Source organism: Sminthopsis crassicaudata, chromosome 1 (genome assembly GCF_048593235.1).
Source record: "Sminthopsis crassicaudata isolate SCR6 chromosome 1, ASM4859323v1, whole genome shotgun sequence".
Lineage (NCBI taxonomy): Eukaryota > Metazoa > Chordata > Mammalia > Dasyuromorphia > Dasyuridae > Sminthopsis > Sminthopsis crassicaudata.
In genome coordinates, this window is record NC_133617.1 from 272,125,988 (window position 1) to 272,148,888 (window position 22,901).

The 22,901-nt window shown below is 31.6% G+C and overlaps 1 protein-coding gene across 2 annotated transcripts in view; it reads right to left on the reverse strand.

Annotated features, from left to right (window-relative positions):
• Window positions 1-22,901, reverse strand: part of CYP7B1 (cytochrome P450 family 7 subfamily B member 1) — a 249,482-nt gene that overhangs the window by 29,199 nt on the left and 197,382 nt on the right. For both annotated transcript variants that reach the window (XM_074278778.1, XM_074278777.1), the window contains exon 2: window positions 21,751-21,887. In XM_074278778.1, coding sequence (XP_074134879.1) covers window positions 21,751-21,887 — 137 coding nt within the window. The remainder of the gene's footprint in view (window positions 1-21,750; window positions 21,888-22,901) is intronic.

Here is a 22,901-nt window from a genome sequence, read left to right on the forward strand (position 1 = left end):
CCACTTTCTAAATGTTCCATACAATTCTCAAAATATAAAGTGCAGAAAAACTTCAGATTTGCACTATTGAAATGAGTTATTTATTCTAGAAATTAGTTTCACAATTGTAGAATTGTTTTAAAAAATAAAACAACAACCATTTAAATAATAAAAGCTTGAATTTATATAGCAAATGGACATTTGCTAAACACTTTACAAGTTAAACCTTTAAGTGAGGTTAGAGGAACTGTCCAAGGTCACAAAAACAGTAAGAAGTAGAAAATAGGTTTTCTGATTCCTAGTATGACGTCTTTTCCATTGAGGCATATTCCTTCTCCATGTCAAATGACTTCTCAAAATAATTTCTGATTAAATGTAACTATTAGTGCATAGGAATTATTTAATAATAGGACTTATTTTAATACTGTTTTATTCAGAGATATGTTATCCAAGATAATAAAAAGAGGGGCACCACTGTAGGAATTCTTTTAAAAATTATTCTTCATTTATTTTTTCAGTTCTTTTAAAATTGAGTTCCAAAATATCTCCTTCCCTCTCACCCTACTTATAGTCACTGTGAAGGTAAGCAAAGTGACATCCATTATACATATGAAATCATATAAAACATTTCCATATTAGCCATATAATAAAAAAGGAAGGAAGGAAAGAAGGAAGGAAGGAAGGAAGGAAGGAAGGAAGGAAGGAAGGAAGGAAGGAAGGAAGGAAGGAAGGAAGGAAGGAAGGAAGGAAGGAAGGAAGGAAGGAAGGACAAAGAGAGAAAGAAAGAAAGAGAAATAAGAAAGAAAAAAGAAAGGAGAGAAAGGAAGAAAAAGAGAGAGAAAGGAGAGGAAGGAAGGAAGGAAGGAAGGAAGGAAGGAAGGAAGGAAGGAAGGAAGGAAGGAAGGAAGGAAGGAAGGAAGGGGAAAAAGGAAGGAAGGAAGAGAAAATATAGAAAGAGGGAAGAAGGAAGAAAAAATAAAGAGAATATTATACTTCACTTAATTCATCAGTTCTCTCTCTGTAGGTGAATACATTAAAAAAAAAAGTCCAAGGCAATTTCAATTGATCATTGCAGACATTGCAAATTAAGACAAGTTTTAATTTGATCATTATTACAACATTGCTGTTATTGGGCACAATGATCTTCCAGTTCTTCTCACTTCATTTTGCATCAGTTCATATGTTTCACCATGTTATTTTTTTTTTCTAAAACCATGCCCTCATCATTTCTTATGCTATAATAGCACTCCATCATAATTTTATGCTACAACTCACTCATCCAATTCCCAAATTATGAGCATTCCCTAAATTTCCAATTCTTTGCCACAACAAAAAGAGTGGCTATAAATATTTATGTATATATAAGTCCCTTTCCTTTTCCTTCCACATCTTTGAGCTGAAGACCTATTAGTGGTATTGCTGAGTCAAAGGGTATTCATAGTTTGATAGCCAGAAAGTCCCTAGTTATTCTCCAATATGGTTGGATCAATTCTCAACTTCACCAATAATTTATTTGTGTAATTATTTGTGTATTTCTTTTCTCTCATCCCTTCTAGCACATGCCATTTTTGATTGGTATGAGGTGAGCTTGATAGGAGTTGTTTTAATGTACATTTTTCTAATGGATAGTGATTTAGATCATTTTTCTTATGGCTATAGATATCTGTGATTATTTTTTCTCTTTATATCCTTTGACCATTTAGCAATTGGTCAATATCTTTTATTTTATAAAGTTGACTCAGTTCTTTATTTATTTTAGAAATGAGGTCTTTACTGAGAAAATTACTATAATTTAAAAATATTTCTTCACTTTCTATACTACCTTTTAACAAGCATAGTTTCTGAAATTATCTCTTTTAATTAAATCTGTCTTTGCTTTTGCTTTGTTTGGGATCATGATTACTATGTCTTGCCATTTTTCCTTCAGTTGAAATAAAATTATTATGACTAGTCCAATATTTTAATTCTGGACATATTCTTGTATTTTGTGTCTCTCATAAGCAACATATTTTTGGATTCTGCTTTTTAATCTATTCTGTTTTGTATTTCTATTTGATGAATGAACTCATCCCACTTACATTCACAGTTATGATAACTGTGCATCTTCCTCTATCCTTTTTTCTTCTGTTTATTCTTCCCTCTTTTTTAATCCTGTCCTTTCTCAAAAGTCTGTTTTACTTTTGAAAATTGCCTTCCTTAATCTGTTCTCCCTTTTGCTAACCTTCCTTCATATCTCTTCCCCTCTTCCCCATCTTATTTCCCTATTGGGCAGTACATATATATATATATATATATATATATATATATATATATATATATATATGTATATGTATATGTATAATCCTTCACTAAGCTTCAATGAGAGTGAGGTTCAAATATTAGTCACCAGCCCCATCTTTTCCCCCTTCACTTAAAAACTATTCTTTGTACTCTTTTATGTGAGAAAAGTTTCCCCATTTTATCTCTCCCTTCTCCCTGCTCCCAGTTCATTCCTCAATATTTAATTTTTTAAAAAGATCATTCCAACATATTCAGCTCAAACACCTGCCCTCTGTCTATATAGGTACATTTTAAGTACCCTAACAATGATAAAGTTTTTAGCATTGAATATAAACAGTTTAACTTCAAGTACTTTATGATTATTCTTTCATGTTTACCTTTTTATACTTTTCTTGAGTCTTCTGTTAATATCTAATTTTCTATTTAGCTCTGGTCTTTTCATTGCCTGAAAATCCTGTATTTCATTAAATATCCATTTCCCTCACTGAAGGTTTGTGCTCAAATTTTCTGGTAAGTTATTCTTGGTTTTAAACATAACTCTTTTGCCATCAGTAATATCATATTCCAAGTTCTCTTCTACTTTAACATGGAAACTGCTAAAATTTGTATGATCCTGATTGCGAATTCATGGCATTTGAAAGGTTTGTTTTTGACCTAAGAGTTCTGGAATTTGGCTATAATATTCCTTGGAGTTTTCATTTTGGGATATCTTTAAGGATTGGTGGATTCTTTCAATATCTATTTTACCCTCCAGATGTAAAATATTGAGGGAGTTTTCCCTGATAATTTCTTGAAATATGATATCTTTTGATCTAATGATGACTTTTAGACAGCCCATAATTCTTAAATTATCTCTAATCCATTTTCCAAGTGAGTTGTTTTTCCTATGAGATAATTCACATTTTCTTCTATTTTTTCATTCTTTTGATTTTGTTTGATTGTTTCTTGATATTTCATGAAGTCATTGGCCTTCACTTGCCCCTATTATTTTCTTCAGTGAGTAATTTGACCAATTCCACTTTTTAAGAAATTATTTTCTTCATTTTTTGCACCTATTTCACTTTCTATTCTGCTTTTTAAAGGAATTTAAATTTAAGGTGGCTACACCATTTATGCTACTGCTCAGTATACTCTATGCTGGCACCTATCTTAGTATTTATGAACTCTTTAGTTGACTTAGGCTAGAAGAATATTTCACTCTGACCTTTTGTTGGCTCTGCCACTTAAAATTTTTAAGGGATTATTTTCAAGCTATGATGTTGGGAGAGTTCTACTGAATTTCTGTCTAATCTGCCATGTTGGTGCCATAGCACAGAGAAGATGTAACAGTTCTTGCCCTGAAAAAAAAATGGGCCAAGGTGTACTTGTTATAAATGCAATTCAAATATAGTTGAATTAAGGTAATTTATGAATGAAATTCAAATCTGGTAACATGCATTTCTTGGAGAACATGTTTTTCTTTAATTAATTAGTTCATATCCAGATAGTTCAGCATATAAGCAACTATTTCTAAATGAGATAAATTGAGTTCCTTATCAATTGAAGTAAACAAAGCTATAGTTGATGACCTCACAGGAATGTGTAAGTAGGCATACTGATATCAATGGAGAGATATTAGATGGATATATAATGTGACTTTTAAAATTCCTTCCAACTCTCAAATCCTATGCTTTTAGTACTCAATTTCTGGATTATTCTGTAACATAACCTTCTTCTTATTTTAGAGAACAAATAGGAAAAGATTAATTTTAAAAATTTAAACATTTTAAAAACAATCAAAAAACTTGAGGCAGATCTAGTAATGAAAATTTAACAATAAATTGTTTTCAAAATATGTATTTGTTTGAATCTTAAGGTTTATAAATAAACTTTTAGAGTGTTATATGAAGCTTAGAGAGTTGTTACTGGTCCACAGTAACATTGTTTAAGTGTGTTGGAGGCAAGATTGGAACCCAGAACCTTTAAATTTATCACTTCATCTGTTCTATTTGAATTTGAACACTCTATCACCTATTCTCTGTCCTCCCTCAAATATCTATTGTATAAAACTCTTAAGACTGAGTTCTAAGGATCCTAGACTTTTTCCTTTCTCTGTCCTATTTAAAATGATTTGAGCAGTAAAGAAATTTGTCTTGCCCACCATCTTTCTCAGGTTTGATCAATTTCTCTTTAGAGATGCAGGATTTCCATTGGCTTCTTTTTACAAGTAGATTTTAGAGTGTTAATAACCCCAAAGATGTTAGCTGGCTTTCCAACTTTGAATCTGCAGTATAAACAATTTAAGTTATGTTTTAAAAAATTAATATTAATTTAAACCATCTGTCCACCATCTGCTAATCTGAGATGCAAAATCAAAGTTTCTTTGTGATCTTTAATCAGACAGTTAGCAAAACACATATACATTCATATAATGAACTTACATTTCTTTTAGTAAGGAAAAGAAGTTAAAAGTTAGATCAAGCAAGAATAAGTACACTGTTAATGTATTATAAATTGCTACTACAAAGAGATTTTCATGTTGATCAGGGAAAGTGTCAAGGATAAGAATTCCCAATGTTGATCTCACAGAGAACATAAAACAGATCTAACTCTGTTCTGAAAATAGAAGTATGCTATTGGCAAGAGAGAAATTACAGATTTGATTTAAACAATCCCAGAGATTCTATCTGACAAACATTAACCACCAAGATAATAAAAACATCTTCCAAAATTAAAAAAAAATCTTTTAAGTCACCATAAATCAAGAACATGTCCATGATTAACAAAAGAATGAAATAAACAGGGCTATCAAAAGTAGGAAGTAAGGGTGTGAAGATTATTTTCTTCTTTGTCAGTATTTTCACTCTTTTGTTTAATAAAAGCTTCTGGGGACTACTTTTGTAGTATTATAAATTACCTTGTTATACCTTGATTGTTTACTGGTTTCATCTCTTTTTTGAAAGTTTATTTGTGGTAGAGGAGTCTGGGAAGATGGCAGAATAAAATAAGAAATTATCTGGTTCTCCCAAATTTTCCCACAAATGATTTAAAACAATGCATCAAAGGGAAGTTTAGAGAGGCAAAAATAAATAAAAGTCAGGATAAAATAGTTGTCCAGATTTAGCCAAAAGAGTTGTCCTCCCAGGGTGGTGGTTCAGTCTGATTGATGTATAGATAGATAAATCTAGGCAGAGAACCCTGACTCAATAAATAATAAGTTCTAGGAGTATATGTGTCTGATTGCAGCCTCAGTTTATGAGCTGGGTTGCAAACTTTCACCCCATGGACAGTGTGAGAGTCAGGTGATTGATTAGGGGAAGATTGTAGGGGACTCCACTGGTGCTGGCCATGGGGCTCAATCAAGTACCCTGACACTTGAAGTCTCAGGCTGTGGCTGTGGGCAAAGAGGAACAAGCAGATGGTGCTGAGTGTGATCTCACAGAGATAGAGTCCTTACTGGCATTCAAAGGAGAGGGGAGTCCCTGGATTTAGTTCCAGGGCAGTGGGATGAGCTAAAGCTTGTATCCATTGGAAGGAACATAGGGAACAAGTGAATTTGCAGTGACTGAATTGCTGAGAGCCCTGGTGCAACTCAGGAGTGGAAAAACTTACCTTAAATCAGGTCCCCAAATAGGGTTCAAAAATCAAGAGCAAAAAAACCCTGAAGCATGAGACATTCTCCACTACATCTCACTATATCTCAGGACTAGAACCCAATTTAACAGCCAGAAAAGTTAACAGCCAAAAAAGCAGGCCACTAAAAAATGGATAAGCAAAAGAGAAAGAATTTTACTATAGACAGTTATTAGTGATAGTGAAGATCAGGGTTCAAATTTAGAAGATGAAGTCAAAACAATTAAAGTCAAAAAAGAAGGTTGAGAAAAACTTAGAAAAAAATATGTGATAAAAGAAAACCAAAACATTGTGAAAAGAAAGTCAACCAATTAGGTAAAGAGATCCAAATTATTACAGAAGAAAATGATTCCTTAAAAATTAAAATTTGGACAAGGGGAAGCTAATGACTTTACAAGACACCAAAAAATAACAAAGCAAAATCAAAAGAATGAAAAATAGAAGAGAATGGGAAATATATCTTAAAAAAAAAAAAAACTAACCTGGAAAACAGATTGAGGAGAGACAATATGAGGATTACTGGAATATTAAAAGTTATCATAAAAAATAGTCTAGACACTGTACTAAAATTATTTTTAAAATTACCCTGAAATTATAGAACTAGAGGAAAAAAGAAATGGAAAAGATCCATCATCTATGTCCCAAGATAAAAACTCATAGGAGAAAGAAACAATTTAAACTGTTGAGGTACTGCCCATATAATACAAGACTTAGCACCTTTTGAAGAACATGGAATATGATATTCAAGAGAAGGAAGGAGCTGGGTTTGCAGCCAAGTTGCAATTTACTAGAGAAATCTGAGTATAATCTTTCAATGAAAAAAATAATATATTTAATGAACTAAAGGATTTCAGGTATTCTTGAGGAAAAGACCAGAACTGAACAGAAAATTTGACTTACAAGAATCAGGAGAAACATAAGAAGGTAAACATGAAAAACCAAGTATAAGAATTTAAAATTTTAAACTTTACTTCTTATATGGGAAAACATTTATAATTCTTAAGAATGTTATCAATGCAAGAGCATTTTGAAAAAGCATATATATATATATATATATATATATATATATATATATATATATATATATATATGGCTTGAGGTTGAGTTGAACATGATGGAATGATCCTGAAAAATAAAATTGGGCAAAGAGAGGTAAAATGGAGCAAATATCTAATTCCAACAAGGCATGGATTAAAGAATTGTTACATTGGAAAGTAGGAGAGGGTGCAAGGATGGTATTGCTAGAACCTTATTCTCATCAAAACTTGGTTAAAGAGTATTTGTAATAACCCATCCAGAAGGGTACAAAAGTCTTCTTAACCTATAGAGAAATAGGAGGGTAAGGGGATAGGACAAAAAAAGGGGGTTCTTAGAAGGATATACAAATTAAGAACTAGAAAAGTAAGGGGAAGAGGTAAGGAAGATAATCTTAGAAGAGTAGGTAGATTAAGGATTAAGGGGGCAAAGGAAGAGGATAAGGGTGAGACTCTTAGATTGGTGCAAACAAAGGAAACTTGATTAGATGAAAATTAGATGTCTGGGGAAGCATGGGATAAAAAAAGAGGGAGAGAAACAATAAAGACTGAGGGAAAAAAGGGAAGGGAAAAATGTACAACTAGTAATTATGACTTTGAATGTGAATAGGATGAACACATCCATAAAATAGAAATGTATGGCAAAATGGATTAAAATACAGAATCCAATAATTAGTTGTTTACAAGAAATTTTAAAATGAGATATACACATAGAATAAAAATAAAGAGCTGGAATAGAATTTATTTTGCTTTTGCTAATGCAAAAAAAGCAGGGGTAACAATCATGATCTACAAAGAAATTACATTATGTTAAAAAAAGGTACAATAGATAATGAAGTAATACTAAACTTATATACACAAAATGTTATAGGATCTACAGTTTATAAAAAAGAAAATCAATCTAAAAGAATGAGTGACTGACTGAAAGAACAAGTCATGGAAACAAATAATTTTATTGAAGAGAATGAAAATAAATAATAGTAATAAGAGCAAAATTTACATTTCTAAATGTGTACATCAATGAACAAAGAACAGATCAGTGAACAGGGTATGCAATTTTAAAAATTACTAAAATAACAAATTTCCACTTAAACACCAAATTGGAAATCCTAAAAAATTAATGGTAAGATTAATAACACTGAATCTAAGAAAATGATTGAGTTAAAAATAAAACTAAAAGTTAGTTTTATGGGGGAGAATGAATAAAATAGATAAACCATTCCTTAAAATAACATTTTTTAAAAGAGAAAAGAAAAACAAACATCAAGTAAAATGGAAGTATGTTTACAAAAATATCATAAAATAACAGAAGGAGATATAGAATATCTAAATTAATCTGTCTTAGAAAAAATTGAATAAGCTGCAAATGAGCTTCTAAAGAAATTAGCATAAGGATTTCACATTTGTTATGTTCTTCTATGAGACCTATGATCTTTGGTTTTCTCTATTCATCCTATCTTGAAGTTCAACATAATTTGCTTGTGTAGAGATCATATTTTTTTAAACATTATTATGTTTTGTCTCTCCTCTCTAGATGGTCCTTCAGTTTATAGCTTTATATGTATTTATAATATTATTTATATTTATTTATAATATAGCAATTGTTTTTTCTTTCCCTTCTTTAGATATTTACTACTATATATTCAATTTTTTCTGTTATGCTAATTATTTCTACTGTGCAAGCCATATATTGTGCTCCCTTATAAATTTTATGTTGGGATTATTTTCCTTGAGCCATTCAGGAACATCTTGTTATAGTCCCATGATCTTTTTGGGAATTCAAAGGGTCTACTGCCTCATCAAGTGCTAGATGAATTTTCTTCATCTTGCAATATTTATTTAGAGATATTTGGACTCCTTTTAATATGTGCCTTGTCAATTTTCAGCATTTCCCCTAAAATCTTTGTTAATTTAATATTTTTCTTATTTATACTTTTCTACTGTTCACTTTCTCATTCTTTTCCCTTTGAGTGTGTATCTCTTGAAAGTTGTCAGTTATCTTCTGTGCTTAAAATTCAATTGTTATGTTATTTACAATAAAAATTCACATACAGATAAAATGATGAGCTGGGAAAATGATTGTTTCAGCTTAATTAAAAAAATCAAGGACAATAATTGAGATTTCAATTCAGCTTATAGTAAATACAGACATAAAAAAGAGATGAGGAGAGAAATTACATTATTTAAAGGCAGCATACTTAATAAATCAATATCAGTACTTTATATAGGCCAAAATAGTGCATATATAATATCATGGTATCTAAGTGTTTTAAGGAAAAGTTACTTAGCTTGGAGGGAAATACAGCAAAACTATTGAAGGGGGAGAATCTCAATGTACCCCTTCAGACTTAAACAAATATAACAAAAACATGAAATAGGCCAAGGAACATGATTAGAACTTTAGAAAAATTAGAGATGAAAGATTTCTGGTGATTCTTGAATAGTAACAGAAAAAGAGTTTAGATACTTCTCATCTATATGTAGATTTTCCAATAATTGATCATGTATAGGAAAATAAAAATCTTAACCAACATGTAGAAATATTAAACACATCATTTACTGATGAAAACACAAAAAAATTTTATATTAAATGAAGGGTCCCAAGGGAAAGAATTAAAAAGTAAAAAGCAAATAATTTAATTTTAAAGAATTAGTTGGTCCAAAAACAAATTATAGAAACAATCAAAGATTTCATTAAAAATCACAACAAGACATTGTAGTTTATGGGATGCAACTGAAACAATTCTTTTAAAAATGAATGCCTCTGAATAATGTCATCAATAAAAAAAGATAACAAATCAGTGACTTGTGAATGAAAATAAAACAGTCACATAAGAAAAACAAACATAAGTAAGCAGCAAAATAGAAATTCCAAATTAGTAACAACAATACAAAAGAAAAAGAAAAATCTAAAACATTGATTTAGAATTAAAGCTAAAATTGTGTTTTTCTTAAATAATAAAATAGATGAACAGCAGTATATTTTTTAAAGAGAAGAAAAACAAATTCAATCAAAAGCTAAAAAAAAATTCACAACAACTAAAGAAGAAATAAAGAAAACCCTTAGGAATTATATTTCCCAATTACATACTAAATTTATTTTAGAGGAAATTCATGAATATTTACTGAAAATATACAATACCTAAGCAAAAGAAAAATAAAATTTTTAAATAATTCAATATCAGGAAAAGAAATTGAACATCAACTCTGAAAGAAAAAAAGTGTTTCATGATATGGATTTATAATCAAATTCAATCAAGAATTCAAGGAACAATTAATTCCAATATTATGTTAAATGTTTCTAATAGGGAAAAAACATCCTTCTAATTTTATTCTAAAATACAAATATAGTCCTAAATTCAACCTGAAGAAAAACAAAGAAGAGAAGAAAACTACAAGACATAGACTATAAAATAAAAATATATTATGTATGTATATAGAGAGAAATATATAGAAAATATGATGTCAATAATTAACAAAAGCCATATGGTTATATCAAAAGATGTAGAAAAGGTTTTTGACAATTCCAATAGACATTCTTGTTAAAAAAAAAACACAACTAGAATGTGTAGAAATACATGAACTTTTCCTTAGCATATTAAATAATACCTGACTAAAACTAATAAACATTATCTGTATACAATAATGATTTGTTGTTTTATCCAATGTTTTATCATTCTTTAGGATTAGATTATTTAATTTCCAATTAATTTTTGGTCTATTTTCTCCTCACCATATTGCATGTAATTTTTATTGCATTATGATCTGACAAAATAATTTACTATTTCTGCCTTTTTGCATTTGATTTTGAGGTTTTTATGCCCTAACACATGTTCAGTTTTTGTGTAGGTTCCATGAACTGCCAAGAAAAAAGTAAACTCCTTTCTGTCTCCATTCAATTTTTTTCCAAAAGATCTATTTTATTTAACTTTTCTAACATTCTGTTTACCTCCTTAATTTTTTTCTTATTTCTTTTGTGGTTCAAGTTATCTAGTTCTGAGAGAGCAAATTTGAGATCTCCCACTAGTATAGTTTTGCTGTCTATTTCTTCTTGCATCTCTCTTAACTTCTCATTTAGGAATTTGAATGCTATACTGCTCGGTACATATATGTTTAGTATTGATGTTGCTTCATCATCTGTGGTACCCTTAAGTGAGATATAGTTTCCCTCCTTATCTCTTTTAGTTAGATCTATCTTTGCTTTTACTTAATCTAAGATAAGGATTGCTACTCCTGCTTTTTTTTTTTTTTAACTTCATCTGCAGCATAATAATTTCTGCTCCAGTCCTTTACCTTCATTCTGTATATATCATTCTGCTTTAAACGTGTTTCTTATAAACAACACATTGTAGGATTCTGGCTTTTAATCTAGTCTGTTATCTGCTTTTATTTTATGGGAGAGTTCACCCTATTCACATTCACAGTTAAAATTTCCTGCCATCTTATTTACCATGTTATGCTTTTCTCTTTCCTTTCCCTGTTCCCTACTCTTCAGTTTTTTGCTTCTGATTACCACCTCACTCAAACAGTCTTCCCCCTTTAAAGCACCTCCTCCTTTCTTACACCTTTCCACTACTACTTCTGATTTTTTCTTTTAGCCTTCCCCCTTTCTTTTCCCCTTCTCCCACCTATTTTCCTACAGTTTTCCTATTGGTTTCTCTGTGAAACCAAATATGTCTGATGTTCTTTCTTTGAACTAAACTGGATGAGAGTAGATTCACACAATGCTCAACCCCCTCTCTTAATTCTCTTAATTATAATACGTCTTCTTTGCCTCTTTGTGAGATGTAATTTCCTTTGTTTTACCTCTTTTATTCTTTCCAGTATAATCCCCTTTCCACCTCTAGTTTCTTTTTCATATTATCATAATAAAAATAAAATTATATCTATACTCTCTAGGTATGCCCTTAACAGGAATATAGTTCTCAAGAGTTCTTTCCTAGAGACATATATGTGCCAAAATGTTTGTGGCAGCTCTTTTTGTTGTAGCTAGAAACTGGAAGATGAATGGATGTCCATCAGTTGGAGAATGGTTGGGTAAATTGTGGTATATGAAAGTTATGGAATATTATTGCTCAGTAAGAAATGACCAGCAGGAGGAATACAGAGAGGGTTGGAGAGACTTAAATCAACTGATGCTGAGTGAAATGAGCAGAACCAGAAGATCACTGTATACTTCAACAACGATACTGTATGAGGATGTATTCTGATGGAAGTGGAAATCTTCAACATAAAGAAGATCCAACTCACTTCCAGTTGATCAATGATGGACAGAGGTAGCTACACCCAGAGAAGAAACACTGGGAGGGGAATGTAAATTGTTAGCACTAATATCTGTCTGCCCAGGTTGCATATACCTTCGGATTCTAATGTTTATTGTGCAACAAGAAAATGATATTCACACACATGTATTGTACTTAGACTATATTGTAACACATGTAAAATGTATGGTATTGCCTGTCGTCGGGGGGAGGGAATAAGGGAGGGGGGGTAATTTGGAAAAATGAATACAAGGGATAATATTATAAAATATATATATATATATATAATAAAAAAAATTAAAAAAAAAAAAAAAAAAAAAAAAAAAAAAAAAGAGTTCTTTCCTTTTTACCTTTTTATGCTGAAAAAGTTCTGTGTTTGAAGACCAAAATATTTGTTTAGTTCTGGTCTTTTTTATCTTTTTAGATGAAATTCACCTATATCATTGAATGGCCATCTTCTTCCCTGAAAGATAATGCTCATTTTAGCTGGATAGTTTATTCTTGGTTATAATTCAAGTTCCTTTGCCTTTCAGAATATCAGATTCCAGGTCCTTTGATCTTTTAAGGTAGAAGCTGCTAGGTCCTGGGTAATCGTGGGTAAAACCTGGATCTTTGGTATTTAAATTGTTTCTTTCTGGCTGCTTGCAATATCTTTTCCTTGGTGCAACAGTTCTGAAGTTTAGCCACAATATTCCTTGGGATTTTAATTTTGGGGTCTTTTTTTAGGAGGTAATCTGTGAATTCTTTCAATGGCTATTTTACTTTCTGATTCTATGACATCAGGGAAGTTTTCCTTTATGTTTTCCTGTAAGATAATGTCTAGATTCTTTACTTAATCATGGCTTTCAGGAAGTCCAATAATCCTTAGATTGTCTCTCCTAGATCTATTTTCCAGATGAGTTGATTTTCTTAGGAGGTATTTCATATTGTCTTCTATTTTTTCATTTTTTTGTTTTGTTTGATTTTTGAAATCTTATTGGGTCATTCACTTCCATTTGTTCAATTCTAATTTTTAGTGTATTATTTTCTTCCATTACCTTTTTAAACTCCTTTTGTATTTGACCTATTGAATTGTTTTGTGCATTGTATTTTTTTTTTACACTTCACAAATTCTGTTTTTCAACAAATTGGTGTTTTTTCATATCTATTTTCTAAGGAGTTACATGCTTTTTCCATTTCATCAAGTCTATTTTGTAGGGAGTTATATACTTTTCCCATCCCTTCTTGCAAGATCTCATTTCTTTTCCCTATTTTTCTTCTAACTCTCTTTTTAAGATCCTTTATGAAATCTTCCAAGAAAGCCTTGTGAAATGGGGACTAGCTTATATCTCCCTTTGGGGCTTCATCTGGAGTTGCTTTGCCTTTAGAAACCTTAAGATCTGAGGTCTGTTCCTCTCTCTCTCTCTCCATAAAAGCTGTCTGTGGTGAGAGGTTTTTGGGGGCTTTTTTTGCTCATTTTTAAGGCTTTAGGTATTGTTTTAATGCAAAGGAATGACAGCTGCTTTAGTTTGCCATGGGGCAGTTCTGCTGATTGACTTCTGGTGCTGGGTAATGGCGACTAGGTCCCCTGTATTTTGGGGACTCAGTGATTTACAATTTGTCTTTTATAGCAAATCTGCTAGATCACCCACTTGAAACCAGGATAGAGTAGCATAAGATTCCCAGTTATGAGGAAGCTGCAACACTCTGACTCCCCACTCCATCTCCTTGCCTTAGCCTTCCTATGCTATGGTTTGGGCTCACAGACTGTCCCCCTATTGGTTTGAAACAGACCTGTTCTGAATTTCTTCTTAGGTATCTTCTAGAAATGTGTTGTATTCCAAATATTTTTGGGTTCTGTGACTGCAGAATCAGTGTAGGGCTTAATCTACTGTTGGTTTGAGAGAAGGTAAGAGGAGGTCACAGAAAGTCATGTTTGCTCTCTGCCATTTTCACTGATTCTTCCTTGCCATTCTTTATGTTGGCAGAGAATTGCCCCTACCTATTACATTCAGATTTCTTCTGAAAATTAGTGAGCAAAGTTGAGGTCCTAAGCTTGTTGCTATAGAATGATGAGGTAAGATGCTGTGTGTTATATACACTCCTTTTCTTCATAAGACTTAGGATCTTCAAGCTTAAATCCAGAGGGTCACATTGGTTGAAAAAAAACATGTGAATATCTATACATACTTTGTTTTTTGTTTTGTTTTGTTTTGTTTTGTTTTGTTTTGTTTTGTTTTGTTTTCATGCAACAGATATAATGAACAACAGATACTAAGAATAACTCCATGACTGAATTTATTCAGAGAAACTATAGGGAGTGATATATTTTCCAAAGAGAGAAACCCAGTTGAGGTGAACAAGATGAAATAGAACTCAACCTTATTGTTTTGTCTGCTTTCCGATTGGAAAAAGAAAGATTTCAGTAAGCCCCAAAAAGAAGAGCTTATATTCTAATAAATTTTATTATTAAAAAAGCAGCTATTTCATCTGTGTGTACAACACACATTAAACATAATAGCTAGCATTTATATACCGCTTTGACATTCAAAACTCTTTACTTATGGTAACTCTTTTGGTCATCACAAACATTCTGTGATGCATTATTATCCCCATTTTATAGATAGAGAAGTTAAGAAACTTTGCTCAGGTTTAGACTTCTAATGAGTTTCTAAAATAAGATTTGAAGTCAGGTCTTTCTTATTTAAAGTCTTATACTCTATGTACTAACACCATTTCATTGTCCCTAAGAAACAATAGTGGCAAAATATTTACTTGTGTGAAAACTGATTTTATCTAAATCTCAGTGAAAAAGATGAGACAATAATAATAAATGGGCATGGTCAAGAAAGTTCTTTAAAAAGTTTTTTTCTTATAACAGAATAAAATAGGAAAATTCTCAATGAATTAAAACAATGTAGAAATCAGTATTAAATTATTTTGAAACATTAATTGTGAATTAAAAAAACTGGGATCAAATGATGGGTGTTATTATATAATTAATATGAACTTAATGTAAGACTCTAATTTATCACCTAACTTTAAATATAGATGTGTCTTATTTGAAAAAAATATCTTGAATAAAATACTTGAAGTTTTAACTTTTCCATAGCAATAACGTTCTCATTTAAAAAGCCAGTCATTCAAAAAAATTTAGAGCAATAAGTCATCAACTGTACAATATTTTCTATGTAATTTTCACAATATTCTGACATTAAAAGTTCATGAAGTCTCATGAAAATAACAATGAAAAGTGTTTTTCAAGTTTTTTAACATTCTTGCTCAGCTGAGTCATCAATGTATTTGTTATTCCCAATAAAAATGTTGGAATGTTGGTTGAGTGAATATTGGAAATCTAGAAATTACTTTTTTCCCTTGCAGACTACCACATTTATATAATTGTCCTCTTATTAGGAAGATTTCACTGAACTGTTGACAATGATGTACAGTACTGGTTCGCTGGTGTGACGTTTAGGGAAAATGATTCTGCTGCACCACCACACAAAACCAATTAGAGAACTATTTTCTACGACAGGTCAGAAATTTACATTGTTTCTCATGGAAAGATGTGCCTTTTAATTTCTTTATTAAGATGACATCCGTGTCCCTTGTGACTTTTTTGGATGACAATCATTTGCTCATCACATGAAAAAGTAAAACTGGAGATATCACATGACTGGGTATGGGGCAAGGGCAGAAATTGGCTCATCATTTCAATTTTTCCAAATGAACTATTTTATAAATTGGTTATTATGGAAATATATAAATATATATATATATTTTTTTTCATAGTACCTATATTTATAAATGGGGTTAAAAGAGTAGGCAAGTCGTGCATTTATAATCATTAAAGTTCTGTCAGCTACATGAAAGACATTATTTCCATCACATCACTAAAATTGTACAGAATTCAATGAGTCTCAGTATTTGAGATTATGACAAGTAAAACTTTTGTTGTTGCTTTTTTTCCCCAAGGTAAACAAAAGTAGGTTAACATTCATAACTTTCTCTTTATTCCACTAGGAATATGTCAAAACAATGCCACAACAATGGGAGAAATGAGAAATTCATTTAGTTCATTTAGTTACTTGTTTTGTTTACTTGATGACAATCAAGAGCTTTTGTTATTTGGGGGAAAAAAATTGACTAGTTTTATTATTGTGTAAAGAGAACCTCAGCCATTGCAACTCACTGTATGTTAACCCGAGGTAATCAAATGCTTCTGATTTTGCCTTACTTTTGTTTGCCAACAATTTGACAACTTATCTTAGATTTTTCCAGCCACAGGATATTTCTTTTGCCTCCATAGTCAAAGGAATCTTGATTCATTATACTATCAGAAAGAAACTCTATGCCAATTAAGAAACCCTATGCCAACCAAAAAGTCATTTAATAGTCTTCTAGAAAGGATTTGGGGACTATCACTTCTACTCCTCATATACAAAGGCAGGGATAGAGTATTGTGACCTACTAGGATGCTAAAGAAATGCAGTGGCCCAGATTAAAAAGGAATGGGGTTGTGGGATGCCAAAGTGAGCTATGCCTTTGAAAATTCTTGTCATTTCTGACCAATTCTTATTCTTTTTTTAAACTTAAAAAAAAAACTTTATGGGCTTGGTAGTACACACCTATAATTCTTGTTACTGACATATTAAAACTAGTTTATTTCTTGAATTCAGTGGATTTAGTTGATCAGGTGTTTACACTAAGCCTTCAACCAATATGGTAAGCAGTAAATATGAGGGCAGAATGCCTAAGGAGCAACAAACCAGTTCCAAGAGGAAATGGAGCAGGTCTAAAAATCCTATGCCTACCTGTAGTGATTATCTTTAAAAAACAAAATAAAGCAAAAGAACTTTGACAGGATTTTATTTAACACAACTGCCCCTTTTTTAGGAACAAAGAGGAGAAGGCAGATCCTTACTTGCTCCTAGAAACCATAGCAAAATCTATTTCATAGCAAAGCTTATTTCAGGTGTTCTGTGAAACACACTGATGCCAAATCATTTAACCTACCCATTCAATCCTACTAGTGTCTCTGGATTCACTGAGGCTTTTAAACTTCCAAATATATATTTTCATATTTGTCCCACAATGCCAGTGTTTGGTATTAGGACTCATCACTCTTTTGGGAATGGTTTTCTTAAGGCCTAATCAGAGACAATTTTGCTATGATTTCTCTAGGTCCCATATGGAGTTGTTAAGTCTTATAAATAAAACTTAATCTAATCTATCTTTGGGCACACCTTATTCATACATCAACCACTCAAAGTAATAACATCCAGAATCTAGTGACTTAGCCATATAGCCTGCTCTTACCAGCACTTACAGCTTGGGCATAATAAGAGACCCAATCTTTAAAATAGCAAGAAGAAGAAGAAGAACAAAAAAACAACAACAAAAAAAACACAACTATTTCTTTCCATCAATCTGATGCCTAGTCACTCTAGTCAAAATACCAGTTTGAGATGAAGAACTGAAAACTAATCATAAATATTGTTCATTAAATTTTTATTATCAGTACAGACAAAACAATTCCAATATGAAAGCTGAGAAATTTCCTTTCTTTGACACAACTATTATTTGAAAGCAAGGATATTTTCTTTTTAGTTTGATTCTGATATAGATTACTCTAAGGTCTTTAAAGTTGGTCAAATTGTTTTCTTGAAAAATTGATGGGCATTTTCTATTAAGAAAAAAATACATAAGGAAGAGTTTACTTTATTTATTCATAATGAACTGTTGAATGTCAACTCCATTGGACAAGGAGTGATTATTTAGTATTTACCATTGCTAGAAACTGTCCCAAGGGTGGGAAACACACATACAAGCAGAAAAAAATAATTCTCCTACCCTCAATGAGCTTTCAACTGTAGCAGGGAAAAGACAACATATAAAGCTGAAAAGAGACTAAATGAAGTGGGAAGAAAGATGCTTGAGGACAACCTGCTTGACCTAGGACTTTTCCTTAAATGGAGGTTCTGAGAGAAGATATCCAATTAAGAGGGAGAGACCAAAAGGTGAAAGCTTTTTTTTTTTTTTTTCCCTAAGGCAATTGGGATTAAGTAACTTGCTCAGGGTCACATAGGAAAGGAGCTTTTAATGTGTGGATTCCAAGGCTGGAATGAACTTCCAGGATGAATAAGTTTCTGGAATATGGTAAAGAAAATCTGCAGTGTACCCTACAGCAAAATGTCATTTTATGACACTTTGGCCAAAAAAGCCAAGCAAGGGATGGATTTCTATTTCTCTTACTCTTTGTCCTGGAATATAGTCCGTGCATTATTTTTCTCTTACTTTGGATAGAATGTATGATATCAATAAGCATCAATATTGTGGTATGCACAGGTACCTAGAAATTGTGGGTTTCTGGGCTTTGAGAAAAAAAAAGAATATATTGACTACTTGTACTAAATTCTGCATTAATATGGTGAGTCTCCAAAAGGAGTAGGCTAAAAAAAGTTGCCTAAGAAGGAAACAATCAAACTGGGTTGGAAATATAGTGAGTCAAATCTCCTATGTAAAAAGTAGTGGGTCTAGGCCTATGAGTAGCTCCCATACATCTAATCTAGATAAAGTAAGAAAATCAATATTAAAAAATCAGAAAGTATTGTTTTTCATTTTTAGCAGGATTGGTCTAATACATGTGAGTATTTAAGGATGATACAAATCAAATACATATATCCTTTCAACATCTTTTCTTTATTAGAATGAAAAAAAAGTTCATTTTCAACCCAAGGAGATGGCCAACGCCCCCTTCCTCTAATTCTATATTATCATCAATGTAATATGATAATATGGAGAAACACCAGTGTGAAATATGTATATTTTTGGTTTTGTATCACAGTCTTTTACAAATCCACCATCCCAATGACCTGCTGCTTTATTCAAAGGGTGATTCCTTGACATAAGCAATAAAAAAGAGTATAAACAGTTTAGCAAAACTAACCAACATAACAACTGATTCTGATAATACATGCAATCCACACAGATTCCCCTATGTCTGCAAACAAGAGAGGGAGGTGGCATTTTTTTTTATCTTTTAGAGGAGACCAAGATTGGTCATTAAAAATTGTATGTCATTCAATTCTAATTTTTTTTCTATTTATATTGCTATATTCATTGGGTATAGTTTTCCCAGCTCTACCTATTTCATTTTGTATAGGAAGGTTGGTCTTAAATGACATCTGTAGAAATTTCCAACATGAGCCATGTTTCTTTGAATTATTCCTTTTTTCTTTTTAAGGCAGTTTTTTTTTAAAATTAATGTATATATTGCTTACAGCACCATAATCATCCCAAGTATCCCTCTCTCTTCCCCTTCCAGAGATCGATACTAATGACAAACAATAATTGTTTTAAGGGGAAAACATCATCAAAATTAATCAATACATTGAAAAAGTCCAAACATAAATGCAATAAACAACAACTGTTGTCCTCCTGCCTCCATGAAGGGGTAAATTTGGATTGTTTTCTTATATTTTTTAATTTTAGTTCTGTTTTTTTGTTTTGTTATATTATTTTTTTTTGGTCTTTGATTGTTCTTTCTTTTTGCATCATTGTAGTCACTTTGTATATTGTTTTCTTGCCTCTGCTTACTTTACTTAGAACAATAGTGGGACTGGGCTCATGAACAGCTCCTAAATATCTGTTCATAAAGATTTTTCCTTGCTTTTATGTATTTGTCACATATATAATTTCCTTTAAATTTTTTTATTGATGTTTTCTGTTTCTTATATCACCATGGTATACCATTTATCTCTGTTCCTCTCCCTTCCCCAGGAGTCAGCCCATATGACAAACAGTAATATTTAAAGAGGAAAAAGTCAGCACAACTAATGGATACATTAAAAAAAATCTGAAAACATGTGTAATAACTGTGGACCTCCTACTTCCACAAAGGGATAGCTTAGAGATGTCTTTTCTCTTCATTTGAATCACATTTTATCTTTATAATTTTGTTACATTTATTTTTAGCTTTTTGGTATGTGTTTCTTATTTCCATTTAAATTATTGTAATTAATCTGCATGTTGTCTTCTTGGTTCTACCTACTTCATAATGCATCATTTCACATGAATCATTCCATGGTTTTCTGGATTTATCACACACATTATTTCTTAAAGCATAGTATTATTCCATTATGTTCATATAGCATAATTTTTTTAGTCATTCTCCAATTATTAGGCATATATTTTGTTTTCAATTCTTAGCATCACAAAAAAAGTTGCTATAAATATTTTGACTATTTGGAAGCTTTCTTCTGATTGATGATTTCACTGGTGTATAAGTCCAGCAAAAAGGATGCCATTTGGTCACTTTATTTGTGTAATTTTAAATTGCTTTTCAAATTTTCTGCTGCTATTTTTGGGTTATTTTTGCCAATTTTAAAAGTGTGAAGTGGAACCTCAGTGTTGTCTTGATTGGCATTTCTTTTTTTTTTGTTAATGATTTGGAGTATTTTGTTTTCATGTGGTTTCAAATACTTGCTAAGTTTTGAGAACCCTTTGTTCATATTCTCTGATCACATATCTATTAGGGATTGACTATTGATTTTACATATGTATACAAATTGTTTACGTATCTTTTAATTCTTTCCTCTTCAATTCTTCATTGATTTATCTATTTTATAACCAATACCAAATGGTTTTGCTAACTACTCCTTTATTATATTATTTGACATGTGGAAGTGCTATTCCCTTTTTATCCCTTTTTGTGGTTTATTCATGTTTAACTCTTCATGACACCAATTTGGATTACATTGGCAAATATATTAGAGTGATTTGCCATTTCTTTCTACAAATCATTTTACAATTGAGGAAGTTGAAGTAAACAGTTAAGTGACTTGTCCAGGATCAGATAGGCAGTAAATGTCTGAGTCTTGATTTGAGTCCCACCCCACCAACATAAGTAGTGTTCTACCCTATGCTTTCTGTTACTTAATTCTTTAGCATTGCACCAGAATTTTGACATGTTGTAGCACTGGTACTAGAGGACTGTGGCCACTGCCAGACTTTTGATCCTGATAGGTTGTGGTCATCCATCCCTCCATCCATCCGTCTATCCATCAATCAGAGTAAATGTATACAGCTTGGAGTGGTGTTCTCCATAGTACCGAAAGGGAAGGGAAATTGTTGGATGTGGGTTTTGTTATAAGTCTGTGGCATATCCTTATGTCTTCTAATGAAGCCTTGTTACAGGTAGTGTAGGAAATAGGAAAGAGGTACTGAGTCAGTTCAGGGTCAGTTCATGGGATTGGGTTCATTTTTTCCACCTTCTTTTAAATTCTTAGTATTTTAAACTATGAGGATAGCTTAAGGTACCAAGCTATCTTAGTATATAATTTCTGTTTTGAAGAGGTTTGAAAAGTCACAGGTATCAAAGAAAATACTTTGACCTTCCCCTTATTGCTCATGTGACCCTGAATGCCTCTTTTTTTTTCTTATAGTACAGTAATTACATTAGTGTCATATATAATATTTTAAAGGCAATTCCCTAATTGATACAATGGGAGTTTGAAATATAGTAAATAACATTTTTGAAATAATTTGAAATAATCAAGAAACATAAAATGACTATAGAAGATATTGATGAACAGAATTCTTACCAATTATTTTTAAGGTAAATATATTTCCGTATTTTTTCTGATAATCTTGGATGCTTTTGTAGGGGTTTTTTTTCATCTGAAAGAACACTCCAAAAAAAGGAATGCAGCCATTTATCAATGGTGGTTCCCCAGGTCTCCTAGGTAAGTAATAAGAAAAACAGAGGACGTCAAATTAATCATATGTCAAAATATGTGGCAGCCATATCTAGAAGCTGACAGATCAGCTGGACAATTTCAAAACTTTGTCATTGTTATTGTTGTTGTTTTCAAATTATACTATTCAACAATATACATTGCTGCATTTATACCATTTTAATAGAACAATTGAAGTTAAATGATTCAAGCCTGATTTCCCTCTTAGAGGCTTAGAACCTTTACAATCTTAAACAACTCACTTAATTTCTCTGAAATTTGATTTTCTTATTTGTGAGAGGTGGTTGGACCTGATGAACTTAAGAGTCCTTCCAGATCAAACTCTAATTCTATGATCATTCTATGTGGCATGGTAGATAGAATTCTGGTCCTGGAATTAGGAAAATGAGTTCAAATCTGCCTTCAGACACTTAAAATTTACTTAATGATTCAAATGACTTTATTGGTCAAGTTGCTTAATCTCTTTATAGCTCAGGTTCAACTATCAAATAAAAATAACTAATAGCACCTACTTTATAGAGCTGTTTTAAGGATATATTTAAAAACTTAACACAGTGCCTAGCATATAGCAGATGCTTAATAAATGCTTATTTACTTCATTTACTTCTTCACTTTCCTCCTTGTCTTTCTTTTCCTTCATTCTTTCATTCTTTCCTTCTTTTTCTTTTCCTTTCTTTTCCTTGTTCCTTCCTTCTTCCCTTCCCTTTTTCTATCCTTTTTTTCCTTCCTTCCACCTATCTTTTTCTTTCTTTCCTACTTTTTTTTCTCCTTCTCTTCTTATGCAATTCCCCAAAATATTCCCAATTGAGTCCCAAACTCACTCAAACCATTTATTAGATAATGTATAAAACATCTAGAAAATTAGTTATGCTTTTAAAATTAATTTATATTTTTACTAGTAAAGACATTGCCTGTCTAATGACTCTGATCTTGTTGCAATTAAGTCTCCTTCCTTTGTCTTCTTACCTCATCCTTTGCTTCTCCATCTGCCCATTGCT